A 21,324-nucleotide genomic window follows, 5' to 3' on the forward strand; every position below is an offset into this window, starting at 1 on the left:
AAGGATTTAGGAAATTTTATTGTATGCCCTTAAGCCCAGGTTAAGAGACTAGATTCTGTACATCTTGCAAGGAATAATACTTCCTAGAAGAAATTTTCAGGATTAGGATGATGGAGAACTTTAATTTGATACTTGTTGCTATTGGTGCTTGGGAAACAATTTCTAATAGTATAGTAATAAATTTAAGATAGAGGAGCTATTTCTCTAACATGACTAGAACTTATCAGAATGTGAAAAGTGCTGAAAATATTTTCTCAACTGATAGGTTGGTGGAATCTTTTAAAAAATGCTGAAATTATATATCATTACTAAATTATCCATATTATATTAACTTTATAAGTTAATTTCAATTCCCTTTCCTTTCCCATTACCACCATCCCCTCAACACACACACACATAGTCATTGCACTTTGCGTGTGTTTTAAGATTTATTTATTTGAAAGGCAGAGTGACAGAGAGGGAGAGAGAAAGAGATCTTCCATCTGCTGGTTCCTCCCCAAATGGCTACAATGGCAGGGGCTGTGCCAGGAACAATCAGGAGTCAGGAGCCCCATCCTGATCTCCCACATGGATAGCAGGGACCCAAGAACTTGGACCATTTTCTGCTGCTTTTCCAGGCACATTAGCAGGGAGCTGGGATCAGAAGTGGAGCAGCTGGGACTTGAACTGGAGCTCTGATATGGGATGCTGGCACTGCAGGCAACCACATAACCCGCCGTGCCACAATGCCAGCCCCTGACATCTGTGTTTTAATCAGTTAACAAAAAGGTGCAAAGTCTTAATCATAATCCTGACCTAGCAAAGACAATACAATAGCTTACCTGAAATGGAATGCATTTTTCGTTTTATGAGCTCAAATTTATAGATTAATTTATTTTGTATAAATTATTCAATTAACTATTTTTTGCAATTATTCCTTCTGATAGAAAAATTAAGGGAAAAAGAGTAGTTGTGCCTTTCTCAGTACTCCATAGTTATTGTTAGTTTATTCCAAAACTGAGTCTTACTGTGTCTGGTTTTAATGTTCCTTTTTAACTCTCCCCAGATATCTTGAAGTGAAAAATTGCTCTCAGGTACATAAAGTGTTTAAACTCGGGATCAATTTTAATTAAAAAACATTTACAGGTAGATGTATGGCTTTCAGATAACCGTAAAGTAACCACAAAGAAAACTTTGTTTGTAAGTATTCTATCACAACTCTTAGCCTAGCTTTTCTTTTTTCGCATGTGCAACAAAATTAGATTTCATTACTATAACCAGCAAATCCCTCTGCACATGAATGACTGGGGATAATCCACCCCCATGATCACTTCAATATATTGTTTGCCTGATAATTGGTCTAATTTCTGTCTTTTTTTACCACTGAATTTAGTTTTATGACTTCAACCATATTTCCTAGGAGTAGGGAAACTTACATATATTAGGTTATTGGTTCATACTGCTGGTTATACTGTTTATTTAAGCAACAGTTTAGCTAATAAATCTGAGACTTTTAAAAATAAATCTAATTTTTCTCATTGTCTGTTAAAATATACTATTTACATAAATGTCTATGGGTGGGTGTTAGGTGCAGCAGTTAAGATGCCATTTGGGATGCCTGCGTCCTGTATTGGAGAGCTGTGGTTCAAGTCCTGGCTCTGCTTCTTGCTCCTTCTTCCTGCCAAGGTGCATTTTGGAAGGCAGTAGGTGATAGCTCAAGTACTTGGTTCCCTGCCATTCATGTGCAAGGCCAGGATGGAGTTTCCAGCTCATGGATTCAGCCTAGTCTAGCCCAGCAGGTATTTATGGAGTGAACCAGCAGATGGAATAACTATGTTCATCTGTCTCTATGCCTTCCAAATAAATAAAAATGAATAAGAAATTAAGAACTTTTTTCAATTAAAAGGAGCTTAAATGAAATTTAACAAAAATTCAATCAGAAATGGTAATGTTGGCCGGCGTCGCGGCTCACTAGGCTAATCCACCTAGCGGCGCCGGCATACCGGGTTCTAGTCCCGGTCGGGGCGCTGGATTCTGTCCCGGTTGCCCCTCTTCCAGGCCAGCTCTCTGCTGTGGCCAGGGAGTGCAGTGGAGGATGGCCCAGGTGCTTGGGCCCTGCACCCCATGGGAGACCAGGAAAAGCACCTGGCTCCTGGCTCCTGCCATCGGATCAGCGCGGTGCGCCGGCCGCGGCGGATATTGGAGGGTGAACCAACGGCAAAGGAAGACCTTTCTCTCTGTCTCTCTCTCTCACTGTCCACTCTGCCTGTCAAAAAAAAAAAAAAAAAGAAATGGTAATGTTTCATCATACATATATAAGAAGTCTCCACATACTATCATGATCCAACACAGAGCTCTCAATGGCAAGGATTACAGATGCAATTCACAATCAGGAATTCAAAACAGAAAAATAAGGAACAAAGATAAAGAAGCTCCTGCATTCAGTGTAAGAGGTTAAAGGGATATAACACAGGGCCCTGGCACACACTATCAGGGTCCTTGCTATTATTGCCTTGTTCACTTTCCAACACCCACTAACAATTTCAGTGTGAAGTATTACCCGTTTTGCTTCATGCACCTTGCCTTTCAGGAAGCAAAGTAACTCCGTTCAAATTCTGCTATTCCTGGGGGAAAATAAAATCACATTTGGCTTTGTTTATTTCAAGTAGAGTTTGATAATTAAGTAATATAATATTTAAATCTCCTGTTTAATAGAGTAGTTGTCAAATATGGGATGTTATCATTCAAAATTAGCCAACACTGGGGCCAGCGCTGTGGCGGTCAGCATCCCATGTGGGTGCAGGTTCGAGTCCCGCCTGCTCCACTTCCTGTCCAGCTCTCTGTTATGGCCTGGGAAAGCAGTAGAATATGGCCAATTCCTTGGGCCCCTGCACCTGTGTGGGAGACCTGGAAGAAGCTCCTGGCTCCTGGCTTCAGATTGGTTCAGCTATAGCCGTTGTGGCCAATTGAGTAGTGAACCAGTGGATGGAAGACCTCTCTCTCTCTCTCTGTCTCTGCCTCTCTGTAACTTCCTTTCAAATAAATAAATAAATCTTTAAAAAAAAATTAGCCAACTCAAATAGTAGTTGATCTACCTCCAGAAAAGAAATTAATTTTCTCTATGTCCTTCATTTGTACAGCTTGCCACCGAGCCACTTACGAAGGAATTGATATGAGAGGAACCAATTTTAATATATCTAAGGTTCAAAGTGTTGAGGAGTGTCAGAAACAATGCACTGACAATATTCACTGTCAATTTTTCACATATGCCACACAAACATTTTATAATGCAGAACACCTGTAAGTAAAATTCAGCGTTTGCTGTTTATGATGATGCTTTTAAGATTTAATTGTATTCTGCATGACTTCATTTATTTTTTCAGCTGAAGGCTTTTAATGACCACTTTCTTTATTTATTTCCTACTACTAGTGTCATTTTTTCTAAAGCGAGTAAGTTCCATTTGGTCTACAGATAGGCTGTTCTTGTGGAATGAGGTATTAGTGATGTAAAATAAGGTCTTCCACTCCATTCTCACCCTAATGTTCTCTGTGTGGAAGGCTGATATCTACTGGATTAAGAATGTAAATCCTTAACCCACTCTTTATCAATGACATTGTTCTGATTGCCTTGTTTGTTTTCTACTGCCCATGAATCATTTCTTTGCTAACTATTACCTGGACTGTTGCATGCATCCCAAAATTTAGGAAGCAAAGTAACCTCTTTTCTTCTCCTTCAGGAACAATTGCATTCTAAAGAAAAGCGCAACGGGAACGCCCAGCAGTATAAAGTTGCTGGAGAATGTGGTGTCTGGATTCTCACTGAAGCCCTGTGCGCTTTCGGAAAGTGGTAATTATGTGACTATTTTTCAATCTGCGATTACAGTGAGCAGAATAAGAGCCCCGAAGAGATGTCCAGATGCTAGTCACTGGGATCCGTGAATGTGCTACTTTACTTGGAAAATGGGTCTTCGCAGATGTGATTACATTAAGGACTTTCAGATGGGGCGACTGTCCTGGATTATCTGGACAGCCCAATGTAGTCACAGAGAATCTTATAAGAGAAAGAGGGAGGCGGAAGAGTCAGAGTCAGACACAGAGAGATTTGAAGATGTTGCACCACTGACCTGGAAGATGGGGAAAGGATCCGCAATCCAAGGAATGTAGGGGCCTCCAGCAGTTGAACAGAGCAAGGAGACAGGTTCTCCTTTACAGGCTCCCAAAGTAACAGATATCTGCTGACGTCTTCATTAGACCATTTGCAGGCTTGTGATTTCTAGAACTGTAAGACAGTAAATTTGTGTTGTTTATTTAAGTCACTAAGTTGGCAATCATACTCCTATTACAGCAGTAATCGGAAACTAATATAGTGATATTGTGGAGAAAACTATAAGGACATTTCATGATGGTGTCCATTTCTAGAGAATGATCCTGTGATGAATCAATAAAACCTTACGGTTTCAGATATACGAGTATAGGTCATTTCCATTGAATCATCCAGAAAACTGCTATAAAATTTCCCATTACTTAGCATATCAGGGTACAGCTGCTCCCCAACATAAGACAGGTTATATTCCAAAAAACCTGTTGTAAGTCAAAAACACTGTAGGTCAAAATTATGTTTAATACACCAACCTACTGAACACACTAGCCTAACACACAGCACCCTGTAGAGTGTTGGTGGTTTCCCATTGTGCTTGCAGGGCTGTCTGGGTGCTGTAGTTCATTGTGCTACCCAGTATAGTGGTAGAATATCATACCATCTATCACTAGCTCAGGGAAAGATCAAAATTTGAAGCATGGTTTCTATTGAATGCACATCACTTTTGTATCGTCATGAAGTTGAAAAATCATTAACAGAGTCATTGTAAGTCGGGGATCAGTTCTGCACAGGACTGAGTGCTGGCTCTGTGCCGAACCCTGTATTGGTTGCTGGGCCAGGGCCTCTCTGTGAAGACTCGGAAATTGGCAACAATGCATCTCTTCCTATTTGTCTTTCTTCCCTGGACCCCTCCACGGTGTGTGCCTGCTTTTTTGGTTCAGATTTACTGATAATTTAATTTTAATATTCATATTCTGCCTGGGAGAGCTTCGGAAGGTATGGTCTACAGGAGGAAGGACTCTGTTCACATGCTTTCCAGCCTGCATACAGCACTGTTGCGCTCTCCCTGAGGAATTGACAGCTTGCACTCTGCCTCAGGCCCTTCATAGCTGTTGTCCACAGTCTAATCTCCAACTGCTCTGTGCTTGCTTTCTTGTTGAAATGCAATGAATCCTCATATTGCTTCAATCTAATTAAACGGCCTTACAGAGTGATAAAAATGTTGGATATTTCAGGAAATGGCTAGCGATCCTAAGGGCATGGCTTTTCACTGGGTATGATTTCCATATTCCTCAGGGAACACCTAAAGGCCAAATGCCTCCTAAATCTATAGCAACTGTGTCTCTGATTCTAACTCGTCAGACAAAATTTCTAAGTTGGACATGATTTGTAGTCATCACCATTCATTGATGTTTTGTGCTTAGTACTTCTCAAAATTGAAAATCCTTTGTACTTTTTCAAAACGGATATGACATTGCTGGATTTTTTTTTTTTTTTTGCCTTTCCAGAAGAATTTTAGGAAGCATGTTTATTTCTGAAAAAAAAAAATGATAGCTGGTCTTTTAAGATATATATTTGAGAAGCAAAGAGACAGAGCAGTCACCTGCTGGTATACTCCCCAAATGTCCTTAATGGCCAGGACTGGGCCAGAACCCAGGAACTCAGTCCAGATTTCCCACACAGGTGGAGGAACCCAATCATTTGAATCATTGCTGCTGCCTCCCAGGCTTGCAGTAGCAGGATGCTGGCGTAAGAGCAGAGCCAGGGGTCAAATCCAAGCACTCCAATACGGCACACAAGCATCTTTACCACCAGGCCAAATGCCCACTCCTGACTAGGATTTTGATTAGGCAGGCACTGAATCTGGATCATTTGGGGGCGTTTGCCATAATAACAATATTAACTTTTCTAGTCCAAGAAGATGAGTCTTCTATTTATTTAGATCTTTTATAATTTTTTTCAGTGGTGCTTTATGGTTTTGAGAATGAGGTTTGTAATTTTATTGTTAAATATACTCCCATGAATTTTATACTTTTTGCTATGATTGTATATGGATTTATTTTATGATTTTAATTTTAGGATTGTTCATTTCTTGTGTGTGGATAAAAAATTTATATTTGTATGGATCTTGTAATCCTGCAGCTCTCTACTGAGCTCGTTTATTAGGGCTAATATTTTTTGTGTACAACTTTTCTATGTACAAGAGTATGCCATCTGTGACTAGAAATGATTTTACTTCTTCTATTCCAATCTGGATTTTTTTTTTTTTTTTTTGACAGGCAGAGTTAGACAGTGAGAGAGAGAGACAGAGAGAAAGGTCTTCCTTTTTCCGTGGGTTCTTCCCCAAGTGGCCGCCACAGCCCATGCGCCGCGGCCGGTGCGCTGCGCTGATCTGAATCCAGGATCCGGGTGCTTCCTCCTGGTCACCCATGGGGGTGCAGGGCCAAAGGACCTGGGCCATCCTCTACTGCACTCCTGGGCCACAGCAGAGAGCTGGACTGGAAGAGGAGCAACCAGGACAGAATCCAGCACCCCAACCAGAACTAGAATCCGGGATGCTATTTAGCCTAGTGAGCCGCGGCACCAGCCAATTTCTTTTTCTTCTATAATTGCCCTGTCTAGACTCTCCAGTATAATGTTTAAGTTTTGAGACATCTTGTCTTATTCCTGATCTTATGAAAAAGGCATCCAGTCCTCCACGATTATCTATGATAACTGTGGGTTTTCCATAGATTATTATTATTATATTTAGGATAGTCCCTTTTATTCTTTTATTATGAAAATATAGGGGGATTTTTCTCAATTTCTTTCTGCACCTATTACAATGATTGAGTGTTCTTCCCTCTTTATTTTAATGATATTACACTGATTTTTTTATGGTGATACAATTTTGCATTCGTTGCCTAGCCCCCACAAAGTCATGGTGTATGTTTCCTTAAGGTTCTGGCTTTCATTTGCTAGCATTTTCTTTAATGATATTGAGTCAATATCAAATAGTAGGAGATATTATATAGTTTCTTTGTAGTGTTTTTGTCTATATTTGTATTAAGGTGACACTGGCTTTATAGAGTAACTTGGGAAAAATTCTTTATTTTTGAGAGAGCTTATGAGTTACTGGAATTGAGTTTTTACATATTTAGTAGAATTCAGTAGCAAAGTTATCTGAACCTAGGTGTTTTTTTGTGGGAAGTTTTCTGATTAGTAATTCCATTCCTTTACCTTTAATGTGTCTATTCAGATTTTCTGCTTCATATTTTGTCAGTTTCAATCATTTGTGTTTCTAGGAATTTGTCCATTATTTAAGGTTATCTAAGTTGTTGGCATACTGTTGTTCATAGTATTTTCTTATAATCCATGTTATTTCTGTAAGGGTTGGTAGTAAACTTCTCTCTTCCAATACTCATTTTTATAATTGATTCCTTGTCTATTTTCTTCTTCGTCAGTTTAGGTAAGTTTGTCCATATTGTTGATCTTTTCAAATAAACAACTTTTGGTTTTGCAGATTTTTTTGCACTCTCTATCTCATTTCTTTTCACTATAATTTTTATTATTTCCTTCCTTCTGCTTACCTTTGTTTTTTTTTCCTTAAATAATTTCTAAGGTAAAGTATTATTTATGCATTTGAAATTTTTCTTCATTTTTTAATTTTTTTAAGATCTATTTAACTGAAAGTCACAGTCTCTCTCTCTCTTTCTCTCTCTCTCACACACACACACACACACAGAGAGAGAGAGAGAGAGAGAGAGAGACTCTTCCATCCACTGATTCACTTCCAATATGGTTGTAATGGCTAGTGCTGGGCTAGACTGATGCCAGGAACATGGAGTTTCTTCTGAGTCTCCAACATGGGTGCTGGGGCCCAAGGACTTGGGCCATCTTCCACTGTTTTCCTAGGCACATTAGCAGGGAGCTGGATTTGAAGTGGAGCAGTGGAGACTGGAACCAGTGTCCAGATAAGATGCCGGTGTCACAGGCTGTGGCTTAGTCCACTGTGCCACAGCACCAGCTCCATTTTCTTAAATGCCCAGAAACAGTGAGTTTCTCAGCCTTTCCAAGTTTCCAAAGGGCTCTGTGGGGGTGGTATGGCATGCCTTTGATAGGCAGCCTCTATATAAGTTTGCCTTAGCCTTTACTTCCTGCTGGTGAAGGTGCAATTGCAGGTTGGGGTAGATATAAGTTTTCTTCCAGCTTTAATAATCTATGATGTTTTCAACAGTTTACTTATTTATTTATTTTATTTGAGAGGCAGAGCGTGGGACAAGGGTATCCTATCTAATGGCTCACTTCCCAAAAATGCCTGCAGTTGCCAGGCGTAGGCCATGCTGAAGTTGGGAGCTGGGAACTCAATCCAGGCCTGACCTAAACCATCACTTGTGGGGAGCAATCCGGACTAGACTGAGTTACTCGAATTAGGACTTATTCTATGCATCTGCTCTCCCACAATATGGCGCTGGGAGAGAAGTAAACAGCTTTCGCACAGCTGCCTCCAGTTCAACCAATTAACTGTAGGACTTGCTCCTGATTGGAGAGCAGCGTACTCGGCGTGTGGGCAGCCGAGTTGGGATTGGCGGAGGAGGACTATAAAGGAGGAGAGAGACGGCATGCACCAGGAACATCTATGGGGAACATCTAAGGGAACCCGTGCAGCCCCCGAGAAAGCCGGCTGGCGGTGTGCCGCTCCCCTGCGGAAGTGGGGAATGCGGCCAGGGGGAACTGCCCTTCCACGGAGGTGGAAGGGATAGTAGCCAACCCGGGAAGAACCAGCAGCAAACCCGGGGAGGGCCGAGCAGACGAAAGAACAGCGCAGGGTCCTGTGTCGTTCCTCCACGAAGAGGGGGAGCGACATAATGGTGCCGTGACTCGGATAGGAAACCTGACTCGGATAGGAAACCTGACTCGGATAGGAAACCTAGCTCGGATAGGAAACCTAGGACGGATATGAAACTTAGGAGGGAAGAAACGGGAAGAACTAGGGAAAATATCGGAGAGAGAAACTAGCAAACAGCCTAGGGAAAAGCCGGACGAAAAAGGAGCCGGAAGAAGCTATTGAAAGCCTAGGCATAGACTCGAAACAGCCTAGGGAAAAGCCGGACGAAAAAGGGTGCCGGAAGAAGCTATTGAAAGCCTAGGCATAGACTCGGATACGGACTACGGGGGGAAGCTGGGAGAAATCTCAAGTCGAAAGCGAAAGTGAAAGCTAGAACAAACAGACTCGGATGCGGACTGTGGGGAGAGGCCAGGAGAAATGAGGGAGGAGTATTGTTGGAGGAAAGCTTGGGGAAATATACCGGGTAGAGAAAAATGTTAGGGAAAATGAAGCCGCGAGTGCAGGCCGAGGCGGATACGAAAGCCACTTTGGGATTCTCAAGTTAGCCCGGGAATAGGGGGCGAAAAGTTGAAACCAGAAGCTGAGACGTAAGCCAGATTGGGATCCGTCTGATTAGCCCGGGGAGCAAAGGACGGGAAGCCAAATCGTGGGGCGGAGACGTACGCTGGGTTGAATTCGCCAGGCTAGCCCGGGGAACTTAGATTGAATGCTAGTGGCGGACACGTGAGCTACGCTGTGTTACTCGCGGAAGCCGCCGCGTGCAGAGAGCACGGGGCGTGAATAGATAGGGAACGGGGCTGGCGTAGGCCGTGGTTCAGACGCGAAAGGGTTAAGCGTCGAGACCGCGGAGCGCGCGAAGCCGAGCTGCGCAAAGCCGGGAAGCTGCGCAGATGAGAGAGGCGCGTGGGCTGAAGCGGCGCAGAGCCGGGAACCCGCCGGCGGGGCGAGGTGCCGGAAAGCTGCGGGGATAAGAGAAACAGAAGTTTGGAAGTGAAGTAAAAGAGAAATGGGAATGCTGGAAGATAGAAGTGAAATGGGAGAGGTAGGAATGCCCGGAGATAGAGAAATAGAGAAAAATAAGGCCTCCCCTCAACATGCCAATTAGAAGGCTTGGATTCGGTCTGCCCGATTAGTGAGGCGATGAGCACCTGGGCGGCTAGCCGCAGGTCACCGGAGACAGGCACGAATTAACATCAGTAAAGCTTCCCCACAATGCAACAATTAGGAGGCTTGGATTCGGTCTGCCTGATTTAAGGCGGTAAGCGCCAGCAAAGCTCGACCAGAGTATGAGCTGCAGGTCACCGAAGATAGGCACAAACCAACACTAATAAGTCTCCCCCACAATACGGCAATGAGAAGGCTTGGATTCGGTTTGCCTGATAGGTTTTATAAACACCTGCAGGCAGTTCTAGCAGAGCAGAGCATGCGCTGCAGGGCACCGAACACAGGCACGCATCAGCGCCTAAAAACCTCCTCACAACATGGCGAAGAGAGGACCCGGATTCGGTTTGCCTGATAGGACTTGTAAGAGCCTGTGGCAACTCTAGCAAGTAGAGCAGAGTGTGTGCCGCGGGACACCGAAGACAGGCGCGTATCAACGCTAAAAAATAAAAAGAAAGGGGGATCTGTGGGGAGCAATCCGGACTAGACTGAGTTACTCGAATTAGGACTTATTCTATGCATCTGCTCCCCCACAATATGGCGCTGGGAGAGAAGTAAACAGCTTTCGCACAGCTGCCTCCAGTTCAACCAATTAACTGTAGGACTTGCTCCTGATTGGAGAGCAGCGTACTCGGCGTGTGGGCAGCCGAGTTGGGATTGGCGGAGGAGGACTATAAAGGAGGAGAGAGACGGCATGCACCAGGAACATCTATGGGGAACATCTAAGGGAACCCGTGCAGCCCCCGAGAAAGCCGGCCGGCGGTGTGCCGCTCCCCTGCGGAAGTGGGGAATGCGGCCAGGGGGAACTGCCCTTCCACGGAGGTGGAAGGGATAGTAGCCAACCCGGGAAGAACCAGCAGCAAACCCGGGGAGGGCCGAGCAGACGAAAGAACAGCGCAGGGTCCTGTGTCGTTCCTCCACGAAGAGGGGGAGCGACAATCACTGTTGTCTCTCAGGGTCTGCATTAGCAGGACCTGGACTCAGGGGCCAGAGCTGGGCATCAAAACTAGATTCTTAGATATGGGATGTGGACCCCCCAACCGGCACCCCAATAACTAAGCTAAAAGACAACCTCTGTGCTTTATTTTTTCCTTTAATTAGTTGAGGTCTAATTTCCTAGTCTACCATATTAAGGTATTATGAGATATGATATCTCTTGACTCAACTACATTTATTTAAATTATGATGGTTTTTTACTTCCCATAATTGCTGTCATCATTCTTTAAGGTTCCATAATTTTAATGAAATTTCTATTGTTAAATTGAGTAAACTGAGTACATAATAAAACTGAAGAAAAATAGGAAATATGCTTTTTTTATTTGTATGTATCTCATAAATACAACATTAGGTACATAGTAATTCTTCCCATCGCTCCCACCCTCTCACCTACTTTCCATCCCCATTCCTCCTCCCTTTTCTGTTTGGTCTGAGAAAAAAAAAACAGAAGCAGAATGAAAGAAAAAAAAAGCAAGAACAGAATAAAAAAATAAGATAATTGTTTCTCAACAGTCTAAACAAGAGAAATATGCTTATTTAAGGAGAAAAGTGGATTCTTTCCTATTCTTATTTCAGTGCATAAATGTGACTTTTGTTCAGCTGCCAAGTATTTTTGCTAATCTCTTTTTATTAAGATCTTTTTCATAATACTCAGGGAAATACAGCATAAAATCTCATGTTTCTTTGGCCCAATTTAGGGTCAGGATAAAATACATGACCCAATTTAGGGTCAGGATAAAATAAACAAGAATATATGCTGAGTAACAGAAACACTTTGCATTTGTGGAGAATATAGTTGACCAATACTATTTCTCTAGCCTAGGGATTTGATCTTATTGTTGAGATCTTATTAGTGAGGCCAATTGTGGTTTTTCCTAAATGGCAAACAGCAAGTTTGGGAATATTTGAAATGACATTGTTTCACTCAGAATGTCTAGTGCCGTGAGTAATCAATATTTCTGATTTCTTTAGTTGATGATGGCAAAGTATAAGCAACTTGAGCTTTCTGTCATTGAGGAACATCTTCCCTCTGTGAGTTCACAGGATGCCACATGAACCTTTTCCAGCATCTCGCATTCTCAGACGTGGATGTCGCCAGAGTTCTCACTCCAGACGCTTTTGTCTGTCGCACCATTTGCACCTATCATTCCAACTGCCTCTTCTTTACGTTCTACACAAATGAATGGGATACAGAATCGCAAAGGTGAGTATGAATGTGTGGTGTCTGCTGCTGTTCTTTTCTTTTTTTTAAGATTTATTTATTTATTTGAAAGGCAGAGTTACAGAGAGGCAGAGAGAGAGAGAGAGAGAGAGAGAGAGAGAGGTCTTTCATCTGCTGGTTCACTCCCCAGATGGCTGCAATGGCCAGACCTGCACCTATCCCAAGCCAGGAGCCAGGAGCTTCTTCTTAGTCTCCCACACAGGTGCAGGGGCCCAAGGACTTGGGCCATCTTCTACTGCTTTCCCAGGCCATAGCAGAGAGCTGGATGGGAAGTGGAGCAGCTGGGACTTGAACTGGTTTATATGGGATGCCGGCACTCAGGCAGCAGCTTTACCCACTAAGCCAGAGTGGCAGCCCCTGCTGCTGTTCTTTCAACACTTTTGTATCTCAAGTTTGAAAAAGGATTTTTTTTTCATTTCCCTCAAAACACACAATTCTCCAGTTTGAGTAGGTACTAATCTGCCAGGTGCAGATCAATTAGGAGATTAGCAGGCTTTTCTACCCACCTTCTCTTACAAACACATCAATGAAACAACCGCCATGAGGAAAAACAGATCTGATGCTTTTCTTACTGATCTCAATGTTTATTATTAGCTTGAAGTAAAACCCACTCGCTGGCAATACGTCCTCAGTGTGGGAGCTCTAATGGCTCCATATTTCAGAAATGAGAGCTCTGTTGAAAATGATCAAGGTTCTCATTCAACCTCTTTATCCACAGATAACCCACGCCTTTCTTTACACACAGTGTAGGGCTAAGAGAATAGGATATAGCTATATAATCACATCAGCAGCATAAATCCCCAGAATTCATTCTTTGATCTATTTTGTGTGCTGCATTTCTAATTAGAAGGCAGAATTTTACCACTGTCCTCCCTTCAGGTTATCTGTACATATTAATTTTCACCAGAAGGAGATGTGGCTTGATTTACATTTAATCCCTTTAATTTGTTAGAGTTCTGTAGTCAAATTACTTTGAAGAGAGTATCTCAGGAGAATAAACTTTGCAGAGTTGCTTTTTTTAAAATGGGAGCTGCTTTTCTATTTGCCTAGTGCCTGTAATTCAGTTTCTCTTCTGTTGTTTCTTTTTTTTTTTTTTTTAAATAGAAATGCGTGCTTCCTTAAGACTTCTGAAAGCGGTACACCGAGTTTCCCTACTCCTCAAGAAAACACGATATCTGGTTATAGCCTTTTAACCTGCAAAAAAACGTTGCCTGGTAAGGTGACTCAATAATATTACATTAAAGTGACAATTTTTATGATTTTTTAGGAAGTAACAGTGATGAAACAGTCCTCAAGGTACCAGCAACTTGAGTGACTAGGATTTATTGCTTTTCTCATTCTTTATCTTTTTACATTTATAACTGGCACAGAACCCTGCCATTTCAAAATTTACTCTGGAGTCGACTTTGGAGGAGAAGAATTGAATGTGACCTTTGTTAAAGGAGTGACCCTTTGCCAAGAGACTTGTACAAAGACAATCCGCTGTCAGTTCTTCACCTACTCTCTACTCCCAGAAGACTGTAAGGGAGAGAAGTAAGGGGATGTTTCCTTGACAATCGGCAGTTTTCTTGAGTGCCCTTCCCTTCCGTGAAGGCTTGACGTACATGCAGTCCATTTTTTCTAGGTGTAAGTGTTCCTTAAGACTGTCTTTGGATGGTTCACCAACTAGCATTACCCATGGGACACAAAAGAGCTCCGGTTACTCTTTGAGACTGTGTAAAACTGAGAATGGCTCTGGTAAGTAAACCGCACTTTTTCATTGAACTGTAACTGTCTGTGTTGCTTGGAGAGCTTGCTTAGTCTTTCATAGTGGACTCATATATTCTGTTTTCTTTGATGGAAGGGGATTCTGGTTGACTTCTAATTCCAACCATTAGCTTCAATGCTTTCTTTGTAGTTTGCACCACAAAAATAAACGCACGCATCGTGGGAGGAAGCAACTCTTCAAGGGGAGAGTGGCCCTGGCAGGTGAGCCTGCAGGTGAAGCTGGCGGCTCAGAGCCACGTGTGTGGAGGGTCCATCATCGGTCACCAGTGGGTCCTAACTGCAGCTCATTGCTTTGATGGGTGAGTTGTGGACGCAGCTTATTTTGCCTTTTCATTTTGAAGGAGTTTCTCCATCATCATGTGACTTTATTAATGGAGAGTTATTCTCTTCTCATACAAGACATTTTCAAGAAGGATGGTGTTTAAATTATTTAAAAGCTACAAGGATCAGGGAACTGACTAATTTGACCCATTAGAACAGAGTGAGGCCTTTTGGTGGGACTGACTCCAGGCGGATCATTTGTCTAAAGAGACTAACAAAATGCCCAGCTGCTGCTGCTTCTACTCACCTCTCCCTAAATGCATTTTTCACAGACTTGTTTTTCAGACCAAAAGAAATTTTATTTTCTGCTCTTTGATTCACAAATGTACTCAGTAATAATAATACAAAATAAAAGTGATAGCATATTGCTATGCACATTTCAATGTATATAATTTGATGTAATATTTCTTTTATCAAGCAAATAGTACATATAGAATTCTGAAGTTTTAAAACACTTAAACTTTATAGTTAGGACAGGGCATGAGTCACAGCTTTGCCACTTATTAGAAATACAACCCTGGATAATTGAGTAATAAAATAGTGGTCCCTTGATTAATAACATAGTAGTCCTTTAGAATCCAACATCCCTGAGGAAACCAAAATTTGAGGATGCTCAAGTCCCTTATAAAAGATGACACATTTCTATGGTGCCTATTTGTTAGGTTACTGAAAGGGTTAAATGACAAATTTAAAATGTATAGCACTATATCCAGAACATAAAAAGCATTCCAAAGTATACACCATGATTACTTCATTCAATAAGAAAAGTCAAAACGGACAAAAAATATGAATAAATACAAGAGATAGTGAAAGACATTTTAATCTCTCAAAAATAAATATGAATCAAGGTATTTTTGTTTGAGGAAAATTCATCCCTTCTTTATCAAAGGGGAGGGCTCAGGTTGCCAGGTACCAGGATTGAAGATATTGCCTCCCAAATACAGCAGAGTCAGAGGCACAGGTGGACAGAGCACGTTGCCACCTGGGAGTATATGGCTTTGCTAAGGGAATGAAGTTGTCTTGAAGGAAAAGGCCCAGAAATGGGAAATAATAAGTTTCTTTGTTACTAAATGCATCCCAATTTGGAACTAGGAATTTTTGCCCTTTCAGGCTTAGTGTTGTGATTTAGAAGACACAATAGACGTGGAAACACTGTGATTTAAATGCAAGAAGACCACCTTGCACTGATGGCTCCATTCTGCTCCTCTGTAACCTGGGCAAGCTTGACTTGCACACTCAGCTGAAACTAATGAACATTTCCGGATCTTTTCAAAGACTTTATTTTTAGATGATAATTTTAGGTTTGCTTTGTATATATTCTTTTGAATGTGAATTTAAATTTTTCATACTTTCTAAAATACAAATATATTTTAGACAACACAAAAGTCCTCCCAATTTGCTCTAGTTGAAGGGGTTGTGTAAGATCGGTCTGACTTGATAGCTCTGAATTCAGTGAAAGCAATTCCTTTCAGATTTTGTGAATTTAGGTTGACTTTCCCATTATAAATTGTCTGACTCTCTCCCCATTGCTGCTTTTCTCAGAGTTGGGCAACAGCAGTCTTGTATTTTTACCTGAAGCAAACATGATATAGTTGCAGAAATGCACATTGCTCAATATTTCAAGTCTTCAGAGATTTAGTATTGCTGCTGTTGGTGATGACAAATTGCCAGGAGGAGAAATTAACTAGGAAAATACATGGCATATGTAGTATTTCTTTGCCAGTGCTTTGTGGAAAGGAACGTGAAAGAGAAAAGGGACAGTACCAGAGGACAGTCCTTCCAGTTTCAAACAGGCATTGATTTTTCTTTCCTAGGCTTCCCTTTCCAGAGATTTGGCGCATTTATGGTGGAATTTTATATCTATCAGAAGTTACAAAAGAAACCGCTTTCTCACAAATAAAGGAGATTATTATTCACCCTAAATATAAAATCTCAGAGACTGGTCATGATATCGCCTTAATACAACTTCAGGCTCCTTTGAATGACACTGGTATGTAGCATATTTAAAGGGAAGCTGCACAGCTGTCTTGGATTAGTTCTTCCTGCCAGTTTGAATGAGAAGGGACATCTGGAGAGATTATCTTCATTTTCTGGCTGGTGCAGTTGAGGGAAATTGAGATTACTGGGGAAGTGAAGTTACTCAGGGATTTCACACAAAATCTTTTCTCTTTAAGGGGCAAGAAATTTTCAAAGAAGAATACAAATGCACATACAGGATTGAGATAATAGGCTTTGGAAATACCTATGCCCCCTGGACTTCATTAGACAAGAATAACAGAACCAGCGTTGCCTTGGGTTTAGGAATACAAGAAGTATATTAGGGCGAGTGAGACCAGGTTATGAACTTCTCGACGTAGTGTGGCTAGGGAAGAGCCTGATGCACAAGGCAGCCCAGGAAAACCCAGAGCATCATGGTTTGGGGGGCTGACTTGGAGGCGTGGGGCTCCACAGAGCTGCCTGCCTGCTATGTCTACTAATGACTGTGACCTTGGCAAGTTACTTTACTCTGCACCTTGAATTTCCTCACCTGTAAAATGGGGCTGATGATTACCTCATTGGTTTGATAACAATTCAGTTAATAAATGAAAGCACTTCTTGGAACAGTGCAGACTCCTGCTCCAACTATTAGCTATGGGGTAGCACACTTTGAATAAGGCACAAGAACTTCTAAATGCTTTGAACATTAAATTGGGGTTCTGGGTTTTTGATAAAATTCAGAAAATTTTAACGTCAAATATCATGTGAATCCTGATGGTGAGAAATTTTCTTGAATCATTGACCTTAGAAAGAAAGCAGAAGGGAGATTATTGGTGCTACTCTGTGGAAAAAGCACTACAGGAGAAGGAAAGCATGTCTTTTTATGACTAATATCCATAACTTTAGTTAACCAAACTCTAATTTAAAAATTACCTTTCAGATATCCAAAAACCAATATGCCTCCCTTCCAAAGATGATACGAATGCAATTTATACCAACTGCTGGGTAACTGGATGGGGCTTCACGAAGGAGAAAGGTACAGCCCAACATTTTCAGTGTTTGTCCCAGAGCGAGTCTTGAGTTGAACCAGTTTCTGTCTAAAGTCATGGTCTTTCCAATTTATTTATTGCCAAATATTTATTCAGTGATTCCTAAAGAAGATGTATTTTGACTTGGGCCTCGAAAAATCTGTAAGGTAACATCTTGAGCATTATACTTCATAATAAAGATCATCTGTTTGGCTTCACATCGAAGATTGGATCATTTAGGGCTGAAAAACCCACTCAGTTTCATCTTATGCTTAGTATTAGTAGTGTTCCTGTCTCCCAAAACCATGTTCTCCTTTGATGTTAACAACCAGGAGATGTGTCAACTCTTTTTGTGCCTAGTTCTTAATTTTCCTACAATCTGATAAAGCTTGTGAACCACTTCTCTAACAATGCTTTTGCATGCTTAAAGAAGATGCATAAGATTATAAATGAAGCCAGTTAAATTGTACTGCAGGTTATCAAATTACTTAAAAAGATGACATATGGTAATATGTGTGCTTGTTTATTCACATATATTATTTAATAGGTGTTCTAATATGTCATAATTTTGAAACCATAGTGAGCACAAATGATATTTTCAGTTATCTTCCATGAATGTATTGTGATATGAAGCTATCTGGATCTTGATTGATGGCAAAGTCATAGGTATTGCTAATACTAGTATGTTTGGTGCCAACATTAATAACTAGAGAGAATATTGGACTTCAGTTGGAGGTTAATGAAAACAAGAGTGTACTTTTTCCTATTCATGTTCATGGGCCATGTACATTTTTGTGATAGACCCTAGGTTAAGAAACCCAGTTGGAATATTTTAATTGTCCTTAAACTTTTCATGAAATGGACCATACTTCCTTTCCAAAATTCTGTCTCTGAGAGATACTATGGGGAGTAGCTCTCTAAACTCCCTCCATCTTTTCTGATTTAGTTCTTTATTTAACTAACAAAAATCTTCCCTTGGGATAGGAAGAAATTAAAAGTAACCTTAAATAAAATAAGCCTCTCACCAAATTTTCAGTGGGGCACCTGAACACTGGTGAAAATTAAGTTATTTCTAAATAAATTGATCTTCATGGAAATACTTGCATCTACGCAAAGAATAAAGTCACCCTCCACTGTCAAAGGGTTTTTTCCCCCAGAAATTTATAAATTTTAATTTGAATATATAGAATAAAAAAAGAGGTAAGAACTTCCAGAATTTTGAATTGTAGGCAATAAATATAAAAAGGGATTTCTGAGGGAACTTCTGTTAGGAAGAGAGAATTGTAGAAAATCTGGAAGCAAAGTGTGTGGTCAGCCTACATTGCTGGGATTGTCTTAACAATAGTAAGATACGAGGGACCAGCACAGGGTTATCTCTCTCTTTCTCTCTGTCTGTCTCTCTCTCTCTGTCTCTCTCCCTCTCCCTCTCCCTCTCCTTCTGTTTACCTCTAAACTTCCAGACCTCACTGCCTGATTTTCTCCAAAGACATAACCCCAGTAGTTTTAAGACTCCAGTCTTCTTTCCATATTTATTTTATTCCCTCCCTCTGAAGTTATATGCTGGTTATTTCACAGGTGAAATACAAAACATTCTACAGAAGGCAAATATTCCTTTGGTAACAAATGAAGAGTGCCAGAAAAGCTATAGAGATCATGCAATAACCAAACAGATGGTCTGTGCTGGCTATAAAGAAGGGGGGAAAGATGCCTGCAAGGTAATTATTATATAATACACAATAGGCTCCTTGAGATAATTTATTTCAAAATATTTTATGATAGTGTATTTCCTTTCAGTTGTTTTTAAAAAATTTAGAGATAAATGATCTAGTGATTTTATTTGTAACTTTACCAGTTTGATGTGTATATAATGTACATCTAGTAAGGTTTATGGTACATATGTCACAATCTGTGTGCATGTAGCATTTGTGCTAAAATATAAGAACATTACTTATTAGGACACTTACTTATTAGGACAATGATGTTAAAATTTCCTTGTAGAATTTACTTCCTAATCAAAAAGGGAATAAACTGAAAATACAAGCACACACTATTAAATCATTTTTATCACATTCAGCAGCTCAATGCATGAGATATATGAAGAACTTCAAGAAACGGCGTGTTTGTGTTGTGTGTGATGTGTGGAGTTTGATTATAGAATTTAAAGAATATTGCTATTTGAATGACATGTGTCATACAACATTCTATAATTTATTTTTCTGCCTATTGTGACACAGGGAGATTCAGGTGGTCCCTTGGTTTGTAAGCACAACAACATCTGGCTTTTGGTGGGCATTACCAGCTGGGGTGAAGGCTGTGCCCGCAGAGAACAGCCAGGTGTCTACACCAAAGTTGCTGAGTATGTGGACTGGATTTTGCAGAAGATGCAGGAAAAGGATTGAGACATTTAGGAGGCAGCTGGCTGTGTGGAGAGGCCGCACAGTGAAGGAGCGCCACTAGTTCCACAACCTGGGTTCAAGTCCAATTCTGAGTGTTGGAGCCCTTGTCTGCAAAACACGGAGAGCGCGTCTACCTCACAACCTTGTCATAGGATGGAAAAGACAATACACACACAGCTGCTGAGCACCCTGTCTTTCAAGGCATGCTTTCAGCTCCGACTCACTGGGAGCTAATAGCAGAGGATGATGGAAATCGCCACGACTGATTGTGAAATAAAAGGGCAGAAGAGCATGATGAGAAAGTGTGACACACACTGGAAATAGGTTAATCCAGATTCTAGCCCTGAGCCTGGGGTCTTTCTAATCTTAGTGCTTCTTCTGGAGCTCCATGTATCTCAGAGATGTAACTCTCTGTGTCTCACCTGCCTGCTCTTGGAAACCTGCCACTGGGGTGGGCACTGTGGCACAGGAAGATAAGTCGCCACTTGCAATACCCTCAGCCCATACTGGAGTGCCTCATTCCAGTCCCAGCTCCTCTGCTTCTGACATCCAGCTTCCTGCTAACCTCATGAGCAATCTAGATTCTGTTCCAGGCTCCTGGCTTCAGCCTGGCCCAGCCCTGGCTATTGAGGGCATTTGGAGAGCGAACCAGTAGGTGGAAGATTTTTCCCTTTCTTTGCTTTTAAAATAAAATGAAAATAAATATGAAAAACAAATCTGCCTGCTTCACTTGGGGTGAAGAGCCAGGAAGCTTGGGTTTTGCTCGGGCCTGTAGGGAGATGACCTTGCAATGTCCACTTCTACAAGGAAGAAGGATTACCTGATTCTGGGAGATTAAGCCACCTTTTCATCATGGCTGCATTGTTACCCAGACATTGCTAAAAGAAAGGGCATATGGAGGGGCCCCTGGGGCTACAAGTTTTTCTAGTTGCTGCTCTTGCAATATGACAGGGACTTTAGAACGTTTGTGGAAGATAGGATTAAAAGATACATTTATTTGGGTGCAAAATTTTGAGATCTATGCAATGTGTTTTTGTAATGTTCATTCTCTGTGAACTTTTCGAAAACCTCTCAAAGGTTCAGTGCACAACCTGCCCATGGGACAAGGAATCTGCCTTGCACAAAGGCACTGATTTTGAGGTTTCAGAGGATATTCGGTTCTACAATGGTGGTACAGGGAACATTGTTAAGTATAAAGTTAGGTAGAAGGCTCAGACTTGCAAAGGAATGGTGGTAGTAAATTATCATAAACTGCTGGTCTAAATCCTTAGGCAGCACAAATTCCAAACTTGATAGTGAACACCACAATTGAAACTAGGTGGCTTGATTCAGTTCGGTTATGCTGAGTATCATTTACACAGAATTGGTTGTTTACAAAATGCTGTGTAGGTCAAGTAAAAAAATAAAAGAGTAAAGATTTCTAAAAAAGGTTGAGTTTTTCCTTCCATACTCAAAGATACAGTGAGTGGGGGCAGGGATAAATATGGGAAGAGCTGCAGGAAATCATGAGGTCTGACTTATCCTTAGGCCACTGAGTAGGAAGCTAAAGA

General features: G+C 41.3%; 1 protein-coding gene across 1 annotated transcript in view; it reads left to right on the top strand.

Moving 5' to 3' along the window:
• The window catches only part of KLKB1 (kallikrein B1), a 30,327-nt gene extending 9,837 nt beyond the window's left edge, over positions 1–20,490 (top strand). Inside the window, exons 5-15 of the mRNA XM_002709334.6 lie at positions 3,120–3,279; positions 3,717–3,826; positions 12,108–12,267; positions 13,390–13,499; positions 13,656–13,818; positions 13,910–14,022; positions 14,183–14,351; positions 16,188–16,363; positions 17,291–17,386; positions 18,954–19,093; positions 19,613–20,490. Coding sequence (XP_002709380.2) covers positions 3,120–3,279; positions 3,717–3,826; positions 12,108–12,267; positions 13,390–13,499; positions 13,656–13,818; positions 13,910–14,022; positions 14,183–14,351; positions 16,188–16,363; positions 17,291–17,386; positions 18,954–19,093; positions 19,613–19,777 — 1,562 coding nt within the window. The 3' untranslated portion in view covers positions 19,778–20,490. The remainder of the gene's footprint in view (positions 1–3,119; positions 3,280–3,716; positions 3,827–12,107; positions 12,268–13,389; positions 13,500–13,655; positions 13,819–13,909; positions 14,023–14,182; positions 14,352–16,187; positions 16,364–17,290; positions 17,387–18,953; positions 19,094–19,612) is intronic.
• The last annotated feature ends 834 nt before the right edge of the window (positions 20,491–21,324 follow it).

Source organism: Oryctolagus cuniculus, chromosome 2, assembly GCF_051225735.1.
Source record: "Oryctolagus cuniculus isolate XC-2025 breed Fujian yellow rabbit chromosome 2, ASM5122573v1, whole genome shotgun sequence".
Taxonomy (NCBI): Eukaryota; Metazoa; Chordata; class Mammalia; order Lagomorpha; family Leporidae; genus Oryctolagus; species Oryctolagus cuniculus.